This window comes from Panthera uncia, chromosome D4, assembly GCF_023721935.1.
Source record: "Panthera uncia isolate 11264 chromosome D4, Puncia_PCG_1.0, whole genome shotgun sequence".
NCBI lineage: Eukaryota > Metazoa > Chordata > Mammalia > Carnivora > Felidae > Panthera > Panthera uncia.
The window spans coordinates 84,771,346-84,787,625 of NC_064807.1; the positions used below are offsets into that span (position 1 = coordinate 84,771,346).

At 46.4% G+C, this 16,280-nt stretch overlaps 1 protein-coding gene across 4 annotated transcripts in view; it reads left to right on the plus strand.

The window, feature by feature from the left end:
* Positions 1 to 991: 991 nt before the first annotated feature.
* SPTAN1 (spectrin alpha, non-erythrocytic 1) overlaps positions 992 to 16,280 on the plus strand; it is a 61,964-nt gene continuing 46,675 nt past the window's right edge. For all 4 annotated transcript variants that reach the window (XM_049629856.1, XM_049629833.1, XM_049629838.1 and 1 more), the window contains exons 1-3: positions 992 to 1,118; positions 13,032 to 13,271; positions 14,499 to 14,624. In XM_049629856.1, the coding sequence (XP_049485813.1) occupies positions 13,035 to 13,271; positions 14,499 to 14,624 (363 nt within the window). In that variant the 5' untranslated portion in view covers positions 992 to 1,118; positions 13,032 to 13,034. The remainder of the gene's footprint in view (positions 1,119 to 13,031; positions 13,272 to 14,498; positions 14,625 to 16,280) is intronic.

Genomic DNA, 16,280 nt, shown 5'->3' on the forward strand with positions numbered 1-16,280 from the left:
GATGCCTCGAATAGGGCTCTTTGCTGAGCCTGGAGCCTGCTTGGGATATTCTCTCTCCCTCTCTCTCTCTCTCTCTCTCTCTCTCTCTCTCTCTCTCTCTCCCCACCCCCCCCTTCCTTTCTCTGCCCCTTCCCCCTCATTCTCTCGTAAAATAAAAAATAATAATAAAAATAAAATACGACTAATGCATCCTATTCCACCCGTGACCTGTCAGAAAGCTTTTGCGGTAAGAATATAAGAAATTATTATCTCTCCAAATCCCAAATGACACACTTAATCTCCAAATTAGTCTTTATTTTTTAGGATCTGATTTGGCCTTTTCTTACCACCGCCTCAAACCTGGAGCTCCCAATTATCCTCGGTTTCTGCACCCCAGCCCCCACCAGAGTCGGCTGACTTGGGTGGGTCTCGGCCTCAGTCTTCTTCTAGGGAAAGGGGGCAAGAGAATGAAAATCCTGTGGGTGACCTCGCCTTTGGGACTGGGCGTTTTTCGGACCGGGGCCCGCAGCATCCCCTGCCAGACTGCAGCGACGGCCCCTGCCGCGCCCTTCGTTGCAGTCCTGGAAGGGCTCCCAGGGGCGGAGGGGTGGGGTGGGGTGCCGAAGATTCTCTGCAGGGCGGGGAGGGGCTGGATTGGAGGATCCGAGGTGCGGAGAGGGCGGGGCGGCTGCCGCATCTCGGCCCGCCCGGGCGGTGGCAGTGACTCCACTGCACCACTGGCCCCCACCCCTGGCGCGCGCCCTCCCTTCCCATCCTCCCGCCGCGATCCCCCGACTCGGCTCTTCCCCCGCAGCGGTGCTTCGGCTCTTTCCGGGAGCGCTCGGCCCTTTCCGCCGCGTGATCGGGAAGCGAGCTGGCGGGAGCTCCGCCCCCATAGCTCGGATGGCGCTCGCCCCCGCCCCTCGCGCCGCGCCCCGGCGCTTCCCCCGCGCTCGCGCCCGCCCGCCGCCGGAACGCGCGTGGCCGCCTATAAAAGAAGCGAGGCGCGCGCGTCGCCGCCACTACCCGCTGCGGAGCGAACGGCGAGGTGGGAGGCCGCGGAGGCGCGTCGGTCCCTCAGCACCCCCCCCACTCCCCCAGACCGGCGCACCTACTGCCCTCACCCCCCCCCGGAGCCGGTGAGAGGGGGAGCTGGGGAGCTCGGGGAGGGAGCGGGGCCTGAGGGCCGCAGACCCCTGGGTGGGGAGCGGGGCAGCCCCTGGGGTGGGGCGGGGCCAGCGCGCGGACAGGTGAGCCCGGCCGGCCTCGCAGCTCCCTCCGACGGGCGGGGACCAGGCTGGCGGGCCGCGACCCGCCCGTGGCGCGTGGGCTGCGGAGGAGCCGCCCGGCCGAGCCTGGGCGCCGGCCGCTGGAATGTCATTGACTGGGCGGAGGGGGGACGAGGCCATCGGGTCCGTCCCGCTCCCCCACCCCCAAGCCTGGTTGCGGCCCCGCCCTGCCCCATCCGGCTGCCGCAGGTGGGGCGGGGGCTCCTGGCCGGATCGCCACCATCCCCCTCCCTGCAGAGCGCTTCCCCCAGCGCCCCCAGTCCCTTTCCTGGGTGGGGAGCGACTTCAGCTCCTTTTCCTGAGTCCCCACGGCGGTGCCGGCCCGACCCTTGATGGAGGAAGAGCCAAGAGCATAGAGGAAAGGGCTGTTTGACCTTAATTTCATCCTATATGGCGATTCTTGGCCTTCTCTCTAGACGCAGAAAGGTCTGACACTGGCCATCTCCTATTCCTTCCTTGTAATAAACGTTTCTTCCCTACCCAGTTGTGATTTGCTTGTAAATAACAGGTAGATTCGGCGCTTTCTTTGTGTGAGACTCAAATCCAATAACTTAACAGCTTACGAGTTCTTTGCCCCTGCCGCACCCGACACCGGGTCTTTCGATTTGAGCACCTTATATTATTTGTCAAAAATTCTGCAGCCACGCCAGTATTGAATGATAGAGCAGCCTTTTGTTTGGAAGCCAGCCCTGCGAATGGGGTAAGGTGCTTCCTAAAGAAAATTGCCTTTCAGAGTCTCTTTGATGTATTGGGTTAAAATATTTTAAATAAGGGGCTTGTTCAGGTTAAGGGTTGCATGTGTTTTAAATTAAAAACCTCAAGAGCCCAGAAAGCTGGATCGAGATGATTGAATTGCCACAACACCTTGTCAGACCTTTTTTATATAATAGATTCTAAAATACGTAGGCTCTTTGTTCTGTCTTCATCATGGTATTTTAGAAAAACTTAACCATCATGGCTGGTAGGGAAGAGAGACTATCTGAAGTATTTTAATAATGTGTTGAGAAATTGCGGAGTCATAGCAATTGGACCTAAGTAAAACAGAATGTATCAAAGATGGAAGGGTGGGGGGGGGGGTGTCTTTTAGCCAGGAAACAAAATCTTAGGAATAGCAGTGGGAACACTCAGCTGTATGAAGCTATTGAGCCAAGGTTCCAACTCCTTAAACTAGTCATTTTCCCTTTTGTTGCCACTAACGTCTTAGATTTTCAAAGGTCAAATTGAAGTCAAAGTTTAAAAATGTGCTGTAGGGGAAAAATGCTGCAGTAAAGGGCCTCTGCAGGAAATTAACAATAAGCCTTTTTTAGTAACTGGGCCAGTAATTACTCAAAGGGACCCTCAAAGTGTGTTAGCTGTTACCTAGGGACCTCCATGGAGGGACAAGCCTCGGAGGGAAGATTTGCCCTGTGCTGGACAGGTGTGAGGCAGTTCTTAGAGTAATCCATCAGCTAAGTAACATTCTCGAATATGCTTTTGGTCTTGGCAGTGTGTTTTGTACTGATCTAACAATTGGAGAAATCTGATCTGTCACAGGCTCTGATATGAGCTTGTCAAATAATCTGCTGAACAGGTTTAGGTCGGGAGAGCTGGTGTTTAAGTATTATCTTTTGGTTCCCTGGGTTAGAATTTGCTCTACTTTGCCTTACCTGCCTTCATCCCAAGGGGAGGGGCTGCCTACCGAACCGAACCCGTGCGGTGGATGTCAGGAGCAGTCCACAGTCCTGGCATTGCCGAACCTGCACGAAGGGTAGTAGGCACAAGGCCGGTCTCGTAATCAATCCTCCGTGGGCTATGCAAGGACTCTGCTAACTATGCGGTCTGGGCTGCTGCAGCTGTGGTCAGAGTAGGTAGAAGAATGCTCGGCCCTGATGGCAAGTGCTGACTCCGGGAATGCAGAGGAGGAGCCCAGAGCCCATGATCACTTCGGGCGGCCGCCCGGCCCGAGGCCACCGGCCTGGAGCAGCTGTGCTGCTTACCTCCGTCACACCTTCTTTGCATATTCCTCTCATAGGTTTCGAACAGGAAATAAGTGTCTTGGGAGTACACCAGTAAACCAGGCCCAAGTCAGATTTCTATAGCTCGAGTTCTTTCTTGTCTCTGATGTCCTGAAATCATGCTGTTTTCCTCTGCTGAATGAAAAGGGATTTAGGAATCTGCCAGTCCTAGGAGTCTCAATTTATCGGACTGTGGGATCTGGGGAGGGCGAGTTTAGTGTTAGAAAGCATAGTCAGTATTACTACTTTATTTGGAAAGTGGAGAAACTGAGGCCCGGAGCGGGGGTGTGACTTGGCCAAGGCAGCATATATTTCCACAAATGGGACCTGCTAAGACCCCACTTTAGATCCCCGGTGGGATGCCGAATCTCCACAGTGAGCAAGGTGCTGGGAAGACAGTGGGAATTTGGGGTTTCCTTGTCTTCGTATGTTCCTAATGGTCTGTTCTCTCCATTTTGAAATTGCGTTGTTCAGTTTGCCCTTAGAAGCTGTTATCTTGCTCTCCCCCCTCCCTTTAGACTCCACATTCCTCCATCATGTTGTCATCGTTTCGTAAGCGCAGAGTCCAGGTATTTGACCAGCATGCGGCAAACGTGTTGCCTTTTCGGTTTTGCCTGGCTTGCAGTGAAGACACATCTGTGTCCAGAAAAGTTGAATGATCCAAAGAGAGGGAGAAAGAACCCTGCCTGCATGACCTTTCTGTTAAGTAAATTGGTTAGGGTTTGGGGTTTTTTTTTTGTTTTTTTTTTCTATTTTTTTTTTTTTCGGAAGTCTTAGTCAATTGATTCTGAAATTTCCAAAGCCTCCTGTTTTTTTACCTTCCTCTCTTTCAGGCATGAATATATTAATTTCTTCTCACCCTCCTGGTGTTTGCATGTAGCGTTTGCTGATTTTTTAATTGATGGTTACTTGGTTCTTAAGAACCAAGGGACTAAACAGATTATCCTAGATATTGGGGGCAGGGGGGATGATCTGAAAACGTGTAGTGAAAGTAGCATCGTTAAATTGGACAAATATCGTAAACTTGGGTTTGTTTCCCGTTCCCATTGACTTATTTTTTTCTGTCACAATCCTTGTAATGAAATGGAGCTTGCATTTTCTTGGCAGAAAAAAAAAAGCCATCTAAAAAACTCACTATATATGTCTTATTTGTGTACAGTTTTTGAGTGTTTGCTAAATTGGACCTTTTTCAAAAAGAAAAATGCTTAAAACTCCAGTCTTGATAACCCCTAAGGAGAAATAAAAACTTTGCACATTTCTAGTGATTATGGGTGATAAATCCAAGGCAAGCCCTTTTATAAATCATACCAGTGAATTGCTGAAACGAGGTTTATAAAAATGGGCCATGTTACAACCTTTTCCTGTTTTGACCGTTGGTAATAATATTTTGCATTTAAATACCTCTCATCTGAATTTTACAGGTTAAGAGGTAAGTAGCAACGAGATAGTATTGGGGAAGCATTCAGAAGTAAGTTTTCTTAACTTTGTCTGCATTTCTGGATTTTGATGCAATGCAGTATGAATTTTTTGCTTTCTGAAAGCGAAGTCCCTGCTCACCTCTGCAGAAATGCTCTAATGAGTTGAAATGAATTAATCAATCTGAAGGCTGATGTGCCAATCCACAATCCTGACTGGAATGTGGCTTAAGCAGAAATATTTGTTGTTTTTATTCATGGTTAAAACTCTTAATTTGTGTATTATTTCTCTCTCTGCTTACCATCAGACCTGCTGCTAAAATCTGCAGCTCAGCTGGTTTTGAGTTTATTTGCTTCATCTGAAAATCACTGGATATAAAACGTTAATAGGTGCTAAACAGTTCTTTGGTGGGTTGCTCTCCGGAGAATTTCCACATCTGTGGATGCGGCTGTCCTGCCTTGCACATGTAACATTGGGTAATAGGTTGGCTTTCCAAGCCATGGAAAAAACCTGTGTTGTCGGTTCTGCACCTTTGAGCTCTGACTAAGCAACAAAAGTAAATCTGATGAATGGTTTTTCTGACCTTTCGCTTTAAGCGGTGTTTATGAATTTCCCCACAGAGCCAAATGATCTGTTCATCCCCTTCATCCCCCAAATGCCTTTCCTTGCAGAGCAGTGTATCTGGTGAAATTGGAGTTTATTATGGCGTTTTCCAAATGCCTCTTACATCCAGCACGTTGGGTGGCAGGCCCCAGTGCTTTGTCTTAGTGACTCCTCTCATCTTCACGATGGGTTTATTCTCTTCTGGGGGATCCACAGAGAGATCGTGCTGAATTCTTTCACTCTCCAAGAGCCTTGTGAGGGCATCTCTAGACTACTCACTGCAGGTGCCGGGTTCTCAGAGCCAGAAGCCTTTGCCCTTTGGCCTGAGAACCTTTCTATCTGCAGTCATTCTCCCCTCCTGCCTCTCACATTCCCCAGAGACAGATCGCCTCGCAGCTTCTGTAGATGAGGTCAAGGCATTTAAAAATTCCCTAAATACCAAGAACTGCCTCAGACAGCTGTCTCTTGGCATTTGCAAGAAGACGGGCTTGTTAATTAGTGTCTCAGCTCTTTTGTAGAAATCCATTTTCAGTTGATGATACGTGTAAATTTGTGTCAGATAGGAGGCGTCACTCTCAGGCGTGTTCTATCTTTGGATTAAACTAGAACTTTCTACCCAAGATTCATATCTTTAGCCCCCCCCCCCCCTTTTTCTTCTCAGAGATCTGGCAGTATTATAAGAATGCTGACAAGTTCTTTTTATTTATTACAATAGAGGACATAGTTGTAATTCCTGTTTTATCCCCTGAGATCAATTCACGTTTCTTGCTGAATGATGCAGCTAACATTCTGACTGCTGCATTGCAGCATTTATAAATAGTCCACATCTTCAGTCTTCTCAGAATATTTGCGAAAATACGACCTTTTTCTTCGGTTGTCTTCAGTGGGAAGCTGTCCTTGAGCATACTGAGAATACATTTAGCACTTCATTTCCCCTCCTTTATTCTCTGTGGACAGAGACCTGATTGGCAAAATCAGAGTTGATAGGCTGGTTTGAGATAAACAGTCCACTGCAGTCTTAGGGAGTTGGGTTTTTTGTGGGTTTTTAGGCAGTTAGTGGAATAGATAGATAGGCTAGTGTGGTTAGAGATTGTTTTTTAATGGCACGTTTCCCAAAGTCTTCCTTTCTAGCTCTTGAAAGGCGTTAATCCCATTACGGCTGAGAACGGCCTGGAACGTTCTCTGTGGAGTCTGCCTTATCGGTCAACTGCATATTTCAGGGCAGGGGTGGGGTTCCTGCAGTGCAGCCTCAGTCCTGGAGGGAATGTCATGTGCATCGGCAGGGTCCCAAGGAATTCCATTAACTCCCTCACATAGTTTTGGGTGAGAGGTTGTCGCATCTTTCCGTGGCAGTAGTTCTTGGTGATGTGAACATTTTCCCCGTGTTTAATATAATCAATGGAGATGACCCTTTTAGGAGCCAAGAAACTGGACCTTCTGTAGATAAACTAGAGACAGCTCCCTATCAGGCTAAGGGGTGGGGAAGCTCTTAATAACTCAGTATCTTAGGCTCCTGTAACCATGCAAATGAGAATCCTGACCTCCCACAGCAGTGGGAGAGCCTTGATGACTTTCAGATGCCCAGCTCCCCAGGGAGAGCCAGTGGTGGCTTGGCAGAGCTCCCACCTACTGACGTCAGCTGATCTGCAGGAAAGAAAAGTCCATTATTGCCTGACCAAAGCACTTGGTATAGAATTGACTTGTTCTACTTCACTGCGGTGACAAAGAGGGCCTTTTAGGTTGGTTAATTTCAGCAGGGCCTCACTGGACTGTCTCCCTGGATTGGTAGGGTCAAATCAGCGAGCTGGACCCAAGCAGGGCAACTTGCCTCGGCAGAGGCAAGCATTGTGCTGGGGATTCTTTTCTTCATCACGAAGAGTTCCTCCCCAATGTGATTTCTTAGAAATTTCCATAGCAGCTAAAGGATTTTAGAGATGCAGTGAAGGCTGTGTGTGAAGAGGCAGGATACACACCATAGACATTAATCTGAAGACTTAGATATCTTGCAGGAACTCGTGCAACGTGGTGGTTTTATACAAAACTACACCTTCTTTGGCACGTTTCTTTGCAAAAAAATTCTGTGAGCAAGCAAATTAGACACAAATTCCTGCTGTTTATCCATCTTAAACTGTTTCCCAAAGGGTAAGAACAAAGGAAGTATAGAAATTCTTAACACTAATTTAATTGTCTACTAAGTTAAGAAGACTCAGTCGCACATAAGCAAAATCAATTTTTTTTTTAAATAAGGAATTGAGGTTTTTATTTTTTAAATGTTTATTTTTGAGAGACAGAGAGAGAGAGAGAGAGAGAGAGAGCGCGAGCGAGCATGAGTGGGGGAGGGGCAGAGAGAGAGGAAGACAAGATCCCAAATGGGCTCTGCCCTGACATCAGGGAGCCTGATGCGGGGCTTGAACCCACAAACCATGAGATCATGACCTGAGCTGAAGTCAGTCACTCAACCGACTGAGCCACCCAGGTGCCCCACGTTTTTATTTAAGTAATCTCTACAGCCAATGTGGTTCTCAAACTCATGACCCCGAGATCAGGAGCCCCATGTCCCTCCGACTGAGCCAGACACCCAATTTTTATTTTTTGAATAATTAATATATTCTCTTCCTTTCTTCCCTCCAAAGTGGTGATGGAAAAGATGAGAGATAGTGAAAGGAATTAATAACCAAACAGCCATCAATAAAGTTTATGCTGGCTCCAATCATGTGCAGAATCTCTTGTTCTGGCATGCTAGTCTGGGAACCAGAGGACCCCAGCTCAGCCTAAATGGGCTCTGTGACTTGGTTATTAGATGACCTGTGTCTTCCCGCCTATTTAATAATGAAGTGACCACAGTTTCTCTGTTTGCAAGTTCAGAATGTTATTGGCTCTAACGTGTGCCCAGTTCTGTGGTCAAAGTAAGAGGAATATAAGGTCTTTTTATTTTTTTATTTTTCTAAGTGTATTTGAGAGAGAGAGAGAGAGAGTGAGTGCAGGTGCACATGGTGGGGTCGGGGGGTGGGGGTGGGGAGAGAGAATCCCAAGCAGGCTGTGCTGACAGTGCAGGGCCTGACATGGGGCTTCATCTCGAGAACTGTGAGAGCATAACCTGAGCCGAGATAAAGAGTTGGTTGCTTAACCAACTGAACCACCCAATAAGGTCTTTTTTCTGTAGTTCCTTAGGAACACTAAATTTCCTAAAGAACTTAGAAAAATGGCGGGGCGCCTGGGTGGCGCAGTCGGTTAAGCGTCCGACTTCAGCCAGGTCACGATCTCGCGGTCCGTGAGTTTGAGCCCCGCGTCAGGCTCTGGGCTGATGGCTCGGAGCCTGGAGCCTGTTTCCGATTCTGTGTCTCCCTCTCTCTCTGCCCCTCCCCCGTTCATGCTCTGTCTCTCTCTGTCCCAAAAATAAATAAAAAACGTTGAAAAAAAAAATTAAAAAAAAAAAAAAAAAAAGAACTTAGAAAAATGGCAGAGAGAAAACACTAAGTCCGATGCAAAATGTTGAGGGTGCTCTAAGAGGAGCATGGAGGCAGTGAGGACTTCTGATTTAGGACTTCAGAGAAGACAAGGTCGTTGCTTTAGACTTGGAGAGCTTTGTATGGTGGTAAATGCTGCAGCTGGGAGTAGGAGAGGACATTCCTGCCTAAGGAGACCTTCTGAGCTGGGACGTGGGCCCTGGCAGGGCCTGTCACTTGGGGTTGGTCAGGCAGTTTGATATGAGATCTGGCTGGAGCAGACAATGCAGGGGAGTGGGTGAAGTCGCGTTTACATTCTAGTAAATGTAGCTGGTGATGGTAGTGATCCTTGTCAAGATCCCTGCCAGAAATCCGCTTTCTCCCAAAGAGACAGATTTTTTTTTTAATATTTTATTGATTTTGGGGGAGAGCACAAGTGGGGGAGGGGTAGAGAGAGGGGAACAGAGGATCTGAAGCAGGCTCTGCAGTGACAGGCTGACAGCAGAGAGCCCGATGTGGGGCTCAAACTCACGAGCCGTGAGATCATGACCTGAGCTGAAGTTGGACATTTAACCAACTAGCCACCCACGCACCCCTGAAGAGGCTAAGATTCTTAAGGCAGCAGTGTGAACCAGAACTGCCTTGTTGTAATGAAGTATTGTCACAGAAATTCCACTATGAGCAGACATTTAATTTTTTACTGTCACCCTCAGGTTTTGGTTTTAAGGATCAAAAACATTTTTTTCAGACACAGCTATCTCTTGATGATAACAGAACTACCTCGTTTTTAAAAAAAAAGAAAAAATTATTTATTTATTTAGCGAGGGAGAGAATCCCAAGTGGGCTCCACGTTGTCATTGCAGAGCCTGATGCAGGGCTTGATCTCATGAACCGTGAAGTCATCACCTGAGCTGAAATCAAGAGTTGGACACTCGACTGAGACACCCAGGCCCCTCCTTCTTCTTCTTTTTTTTTTTTAAATGTTTATTTATTTATTTTGAGAGAAAGAGGGCGGGTGGGGCTAGGGGGACAGAGAGGGAGGGAACAGAACTGCTTTCTTGAGCTGTTTCACCAAGGGCTCACCCTGCCAGAGTGAAGAGACCAGCTCATTTCTCACGATGCCCTGCCATGTGCTCAGTCCAAGATTAGAAACTCCCATTTGTTCAGTAGGTTGACACCTACTCGTGGGGCTTCATCCTTTGCAGTTCTTGTCACAAATCTTGCTTTTATCTGGGTGGGATTCCCGTTTCACAGTATGGGACAGGTAACTTGGGTAGATCACAGAGCTCCCCCCCACCCTTCACAGATGAATCCAGATCTGTGTAGCAGCTACAGCACTCAGCATCTACTCGGTCATTTGTCAGCAACCATTTCTTTTTTTTTTTTTAATTTTTTTTTTTCAACGTTTTTTATTTATTTTTGGGACAGAGAGAGACAGAGCATGAACGAGGGAGGGTCAGAGAGAGAGGGAGGCACAGAATCAGAAGCAGGCTCCAGGCTCTGAGCCATCAGCCCAGAGCCCGACGCGGGGCTCGAACTCACGGACCGCGAGATCGCGACCTGGCTGAAGTCGGACGCTTAACCGACTGCGCCACCCAGGCGCCCCAGCAACCATTTCTTAATGGGCTGTGTGTGCCAGCAATCGGGGATACGAAGATTAGGTTGTCGGTCTCCTTATACTGCGGGAAGTATATACAAGTGCTTTGTAAATCCGCAGAAAGTGTGATTAAATCTGAGAAGAGGGAAGGAGGGAGCATTGAGTACGGCTTGGTGAGGAGGCAAGATTGTACAGCTTGCTCATTTCGGCTGGGTGTTGAGATATAAATAGGAGTTATCTGGGCAGAGGAGACACAGGACATTCTACACAAAGGAAGCCTGGAAAGATAGCTGGGAATCTTTGGAGAGGATCCTGTATTTGGAGGAGAAAGAATACTTCAGTATGCCCAGAGGGTAGGGGACATGGGTGAGAGACGTTTTGGGGGCCAGATTAGAGCATCCTGCTAAAGCAGTGGCTTTTTTCTTCCCTCAGAAGGGAGCCATAAAAGGTTTTAGAGCATGGGAGTGACTGGCAAAGAATAAACTTCTCTTTATAGTAAAATAAATAAATCAGACTTTGGGGGGAAACCATAATACAACAAAAACAACTGGTCACTGCATGGAGACTAATTTGGAAGGGATGGTGACACGGCTAGACTCCCCTCCTGTTCTCCCTGTTAGGAAGATGGTGTCTTAATAGACAGGTGGTTCTCAGAGGTGATCAGGTGCAGACAGTGCTTTCTCGCCACCTCTTGAGGCTGCTTTAATTCCTAAGGAGTTGGAGACTTTGACCTCACCTGCATCTCGCTGGTGCTGTGTACCTCCCATCTGGATAGTGGGGGCACTGTCACTGACTTCCATGCCTAATCCTCAGGCTGCTTATCCTTTCCTGTTAGCCGGGCCAGGTGAACAGGAAGGGCTCTCAATGTCTCCTGGGTAACCAACAACCATTTTTATCCCATGTATAAATTATGAAACAGTAGCCAGAGAGGCTAGAAGGTTTATCTGGTCTGCTTTTTTTTTTTTTTTTTTACCAAACTGAACTTTCTGGTAGAATGTAATTTTACATTTGGAAACATCCTGAGAATGCCTCATTTTGGTCATTGTAGGAAACTGAGGCATAGGAAAGTGACTCGTGCAAGGTCACGTGGTACGGACACATTTAGAAGCTCTGGGTCTGTACCTCTTTCCCTCTGTGGTCCCTCGGTTAGAGGCTTACTCCTGATGAGCATGGATAGCATATTCTGGGTTTTGCCCATAAATAGGCCAGATTTTCTTTTTGACATAAAGATTTGGTGACAGTGTCCAGAAATCTGGGGATTTGAAGTTGGAGCCGATTGAGAGCTATGGGGAGTGCTGCCTCCATCAGCCTGCGGTTGTGGTGAACTTGAAACTGATGCTGAGCTTGCAGTGTCCTGTCCACAGTAGTAGGTGGGAGTAGAGCAGGGTGCACCTTTGACCACACCTTCTTGTTCTTGTGTTTTAGATTTCTCTGTTTTTTAGTATTACATCAGATTCAGGTCGAGATGTACGACTACCTGTTTAATAATTGCTACTAATCTTTTTACGTAGATAAAGCACCCATTGCTGTAAAATATACTGAACACAAGCATTGTGACTTAAGCCTACATTTTTTTTTTTTTTAAGCCTACATTTTTTTAAAACTGTAGTGTGGTTAACATACCATTTACGTTAGTTTCTCACTACCCCTCTTATTTTTAAGATGCACTAGGAGTTTCTTTTGTGCACGTTCACAGGAAACGCAACCTGTTCTCTGCTCAGGCGCTCTGGCAGCCTGAGGAAGACGTAGTAACTGAGAAATCAGGGACTCTGACTAGGTAAATTCTATTGGTTATTGATGTTAAGGACTCGGTTACTTTGTAACCCCCTTTTCTTCATTGAATAACAGGCTGAGACTGGAGAGAAAGAAAAACTGATTTAAGTAAGAGTAAATTCTTTCTCATCTCCGCAGGATAGAATGCAGAGACCAGATGAAAGGACTTTTGAATGGCTTTTTCAGTAATTTTTTCTTTTTTAACGTTCGTTTATTTTGAGAGAAAGAGAGGGAGAGAATGAGCAGGGGAGGCGCAGAGAGGGAGAGAGAGAGAGAGAGAGAGAGAGAGAGAGAGAATATCCTAAATAGGCTCTGTGCCATTAGAGCCCAACAAGGGGCTTGAATCCACAGTGAGGCCGGTGACTTGAGCCGAGAGTCGGACCACTCAGGTGCCCCAATAATTCCTTTTTTTTTTTTTAAGGTTTATTTAATTATTTTGAGAGAGAGAGAGAGAGAGAGAGTCCCAAGAAAGCCCTGCACTGTCAGCGCAGAGCCCAGTACAGGGCTTGAACTCATGAACCGTGAGATCATGACCTGAGCTGAAATGAAGAGTTGGATGCTCAACCTACTGAGCCACCCAGGCACCCCTCAGTATATCCTTTGAGTACCAATTTGGCATTTCCTTTAAATTCTCAAAGCCCTTGTAGAATTGCTGGTAAGCTCTAGTTCTCCCGGTTGTATTTTTTGCTGGGTTTCACTGTGGTGTTGGTTAGACATCCTCCAAGGGAGCCACGTAGGCAGGTGTTGCAGGCCAGTAGATGACCAATTTTTACAAAGGAATAGAATCTGGGCTCACTGTTCTATCCTGAGGACGGATTACTTTTTTTCATCTGTCTGCCTGGGCTGTCTGAGAATTTTTGCCTTCCGAGAGGCTGATTCCATTAAATCCACTCTGGTCTCGTAGTGCTTATTTCAGGGCATTCTGTCTTTTCAGAAAATGGACCCAAGTGGGGTCAAAGTGCTGGAAACGGCAGAGGACATCCAGGAGAGGCGGCAGCAGGTCCTCGACAGATACCACCGCTTCAAGGAGCTCTCAACCCTTAGGCGCCAGAAGCTTGAAGATTCTTACCGATTCCAGTTTTTCCAGAGAGATGCTGAGGAGCTGGAGAAATGGATTCAGGAGAAACTTCAGATTGCATCTGATGAGAATTATAAGGATCCAACCAACTTGCAGGTGCGTCTCATCTCCCTGAGATTCTTGCCAGAATTCAAGAGTTCATATGTTTTTGCCCCCAAATCACCCGAGGTCATTTAATTATGACCTTGAGAGGTTGGACAGCAAGAAGAATGGAGATCAGACATAAGTCAGGACTGACTCACTGTTCTGAAAAACCCTTGGTGTAGTAGGTATTATACTGTGTACACTAAAGGCATTTGTGGAATCTGGTAGGTAGTTATCTTTTCTGGATGCTTCAAGCTGATGGTTCTCAAACCACTGCCTTGCAACCTTTGATGATCCTTCACCATTTTTCAGGGAAGGTCTGGGTTGATCTCTTAGAATATGTGTTTTCAAGAAAGGCATACTAACAGTGTTGCTGGTGGAAATTTATAGTTAGGTATCTCTTTAAGCAACTCACTGGTAAGTCTTATCAAAAACAAGTCTTTAAAAATCATTGAATTGTAGCTTAATTTTGTGGCATAAGTCATGCCTCAGTGAAGTTGTTTTTTAAAAAAGGACAAAGCCTTTCTTATTGGTTTTGGTGAAAGACTTCTTTTTTTTTTTTTTTTTTTTTTTTAATCAAGTGGAGAGCACGGTTCTCTTACTTTACCAGACTAGTCTAAGAAGAGAAAGTGTCATGTCATGAGTGAATGCAGAAGGATTATTATTCAAGGGCAAATTGTATGTGCTAAGAAAGTTGTTGGTGTGGCTCTATATTTCTATATTTAATTTTTTTTAATGTTTATTTTTGAGAGAGACAGACAGAGCATGAGTGGGGGGAGGGGCAGAGAGAGAGGGAGACACAGAATCCAAAGCAGGCTCCAGGCTCCAGGCTCCCAGCTGTCAGCACAGAGCCTGATGCAGGCCTCGAACCCACAAACAGTGAGATCATGACCTGAGCCGAAGTTGGACGCTCAGTTGGGTACGGAGCCACCCAGGCACCCCTGGCTCTATATTTCTAGAGGGGATTGGATGTTCACACAAGGACTAATTTCCTGGTAGACCATAAAAGTAGGCAATGCAAAGTTGGTGGTCCTTGGTGGCCAAGCTTCCAGAAAGCCAGTATAGATGAGGTGAGAGTATTTGAGTAATTGAGCAGGTGAGGGGATGAGGGGAATGATGAGTGTCCATAATTAGAGGAAGCTGGATTCAGGAGGGGAGGAATAAGGGGGCCTGGATGGGGGGCAGAATGGTGAATGCTGTGTGGTTGCAGCTGTGGCTCACTTCATGGTCCACCAACAGGGCAAGCTTCAGAAGCATCAGGCCTTCGAAGCTGAAGTGCAGGCCAACTCAGGAGCCATTGTTAAACTGGATGAGACTGGAAACCTGATGATCTCAGAAGGGCATTTTGCGTCTGAAACCATAAGGGTGAGTAGGAGTAGTGCCTGGTACGGGTGGCCATCTGGTACTGGTAAGGGTGGCTGTCTGGTTGGCGGAAGAGTGTGGATTAAATGCCAGTTAGGGTTTCTAAAAAAGACTTTTCTAGCTTTTTAAAAGAATTTGTGAAGTCTCTGAAAGGAGTTACCCAAATCTTGCCTTTGTAATATGATGATTCAATATGAATACAAACAAGATGTGTATGCTCAGTGGGGAAATAATTCTTTTTGTAGAACAAATTAGAATGCGATTATACTTTAAAGAAGATTACATAAATTAAGCTTAAATTTACAGATGGTAATTAGATGGGAAGTTGGTGAATTTGGAGATCAAGACAGAAAGATCAGTAGGATTACTCACAGATGCTATAAAGTTCTCCATTGGCAAAACTCGATGTCTGGATCTTGGTTTGCTGAGATCTAGTGAGCAAGCGAGTTTATGGTCCAGCTGTAAGCAGAGAGTTGTGGCACCTGTTAGTGACCATGGTGACAGAGCCAACTTTGAAGCAGGTGTCCTCACGTTCTTTGATTTGACTTGTTTGGTACCAGTTCACTGGAGCTGGGGCAACAACTGATCTTTCCCTGCTCTGCCATTTCCAATACCAGGGTATTAAAGGGAGAGCAAACCTCTTGAGGGTGAAGTATGCACGCTTAGTTCCTCATAACCAGATGTTCTTAACTGTTTCTGACTTAACGTCATACCTGTCTATGTGTGTTGTTCTTTGTTATCCAAAGTCACGTTCCACGGAGGGAATGGCCTTTTCAGTCCTTACCAGTCGAGGCCGTCTTGAAGATTTAGATGAAAGCTACATCTAAAAGCCCGGCTAGAAGTGTCACGTCCTCTGCTGCTTGTTTCCTGACCCCCTGTAGAGCCTCCATTCCCTGGGGGTCTGGCCTAGTGGTTTTGTAACAGTAAATACATGTCTCTTTTGCACTGATATACTCTGCAGTCTCATATTGAAGACTTGCAGTTAGCTTATTATTAATAGTTAATCATTACTAGTAATGATTGTAAATAGGAAATAAGAGTAAATTCTAAATGCCATATGACCAGCTGTTTAATTATATTCGACTCATTTGGGTAATGTCGTCTGTGTTTCTGCCGTTAAGTACAAATGTCTTCCTGCTCATTTTCCCGCTGTTTTGTATACAGTCTTATGGTAAACGAAAGTGGCATGCCTTATTATTTCCTGGATAGAAGTTGTTTTCTCAGAGTGCATGGCATTGCTCTGCAGCAGTATAACCAGGCTACAGATAGGGAACAGGAGAAATAGAGCAAGTGTTTGACTTTATAGTAGTTAATTTGAAGAGGGAGGGACCCAAAGCTCACTTCATTCTGCTCTGTTAGTAAATACCCTCCTCCCTGTTTGGAGATCTTATTAAAGCAACATTTAAAAGTACTACTAGCCACTGTTTGTTGAGTAGCCATTTATGTGCAAACACTTTGCCATGGGACTTGACATATGTAATCTCTGATCTTGACTAGAAGCTCCCTAGGTAGCCCTTATCCCCACGATATGGAAGGGAAGAAACTGAAGCTCAGAGAAGTTTGAGTAACTTCTCCAAATCCCACAGCTAGTAGGCGACAGAATTGGAATTCCAATCTACGCCTTTCTTTGCTGACAACTATTTGCTTTATTTTTCGAAG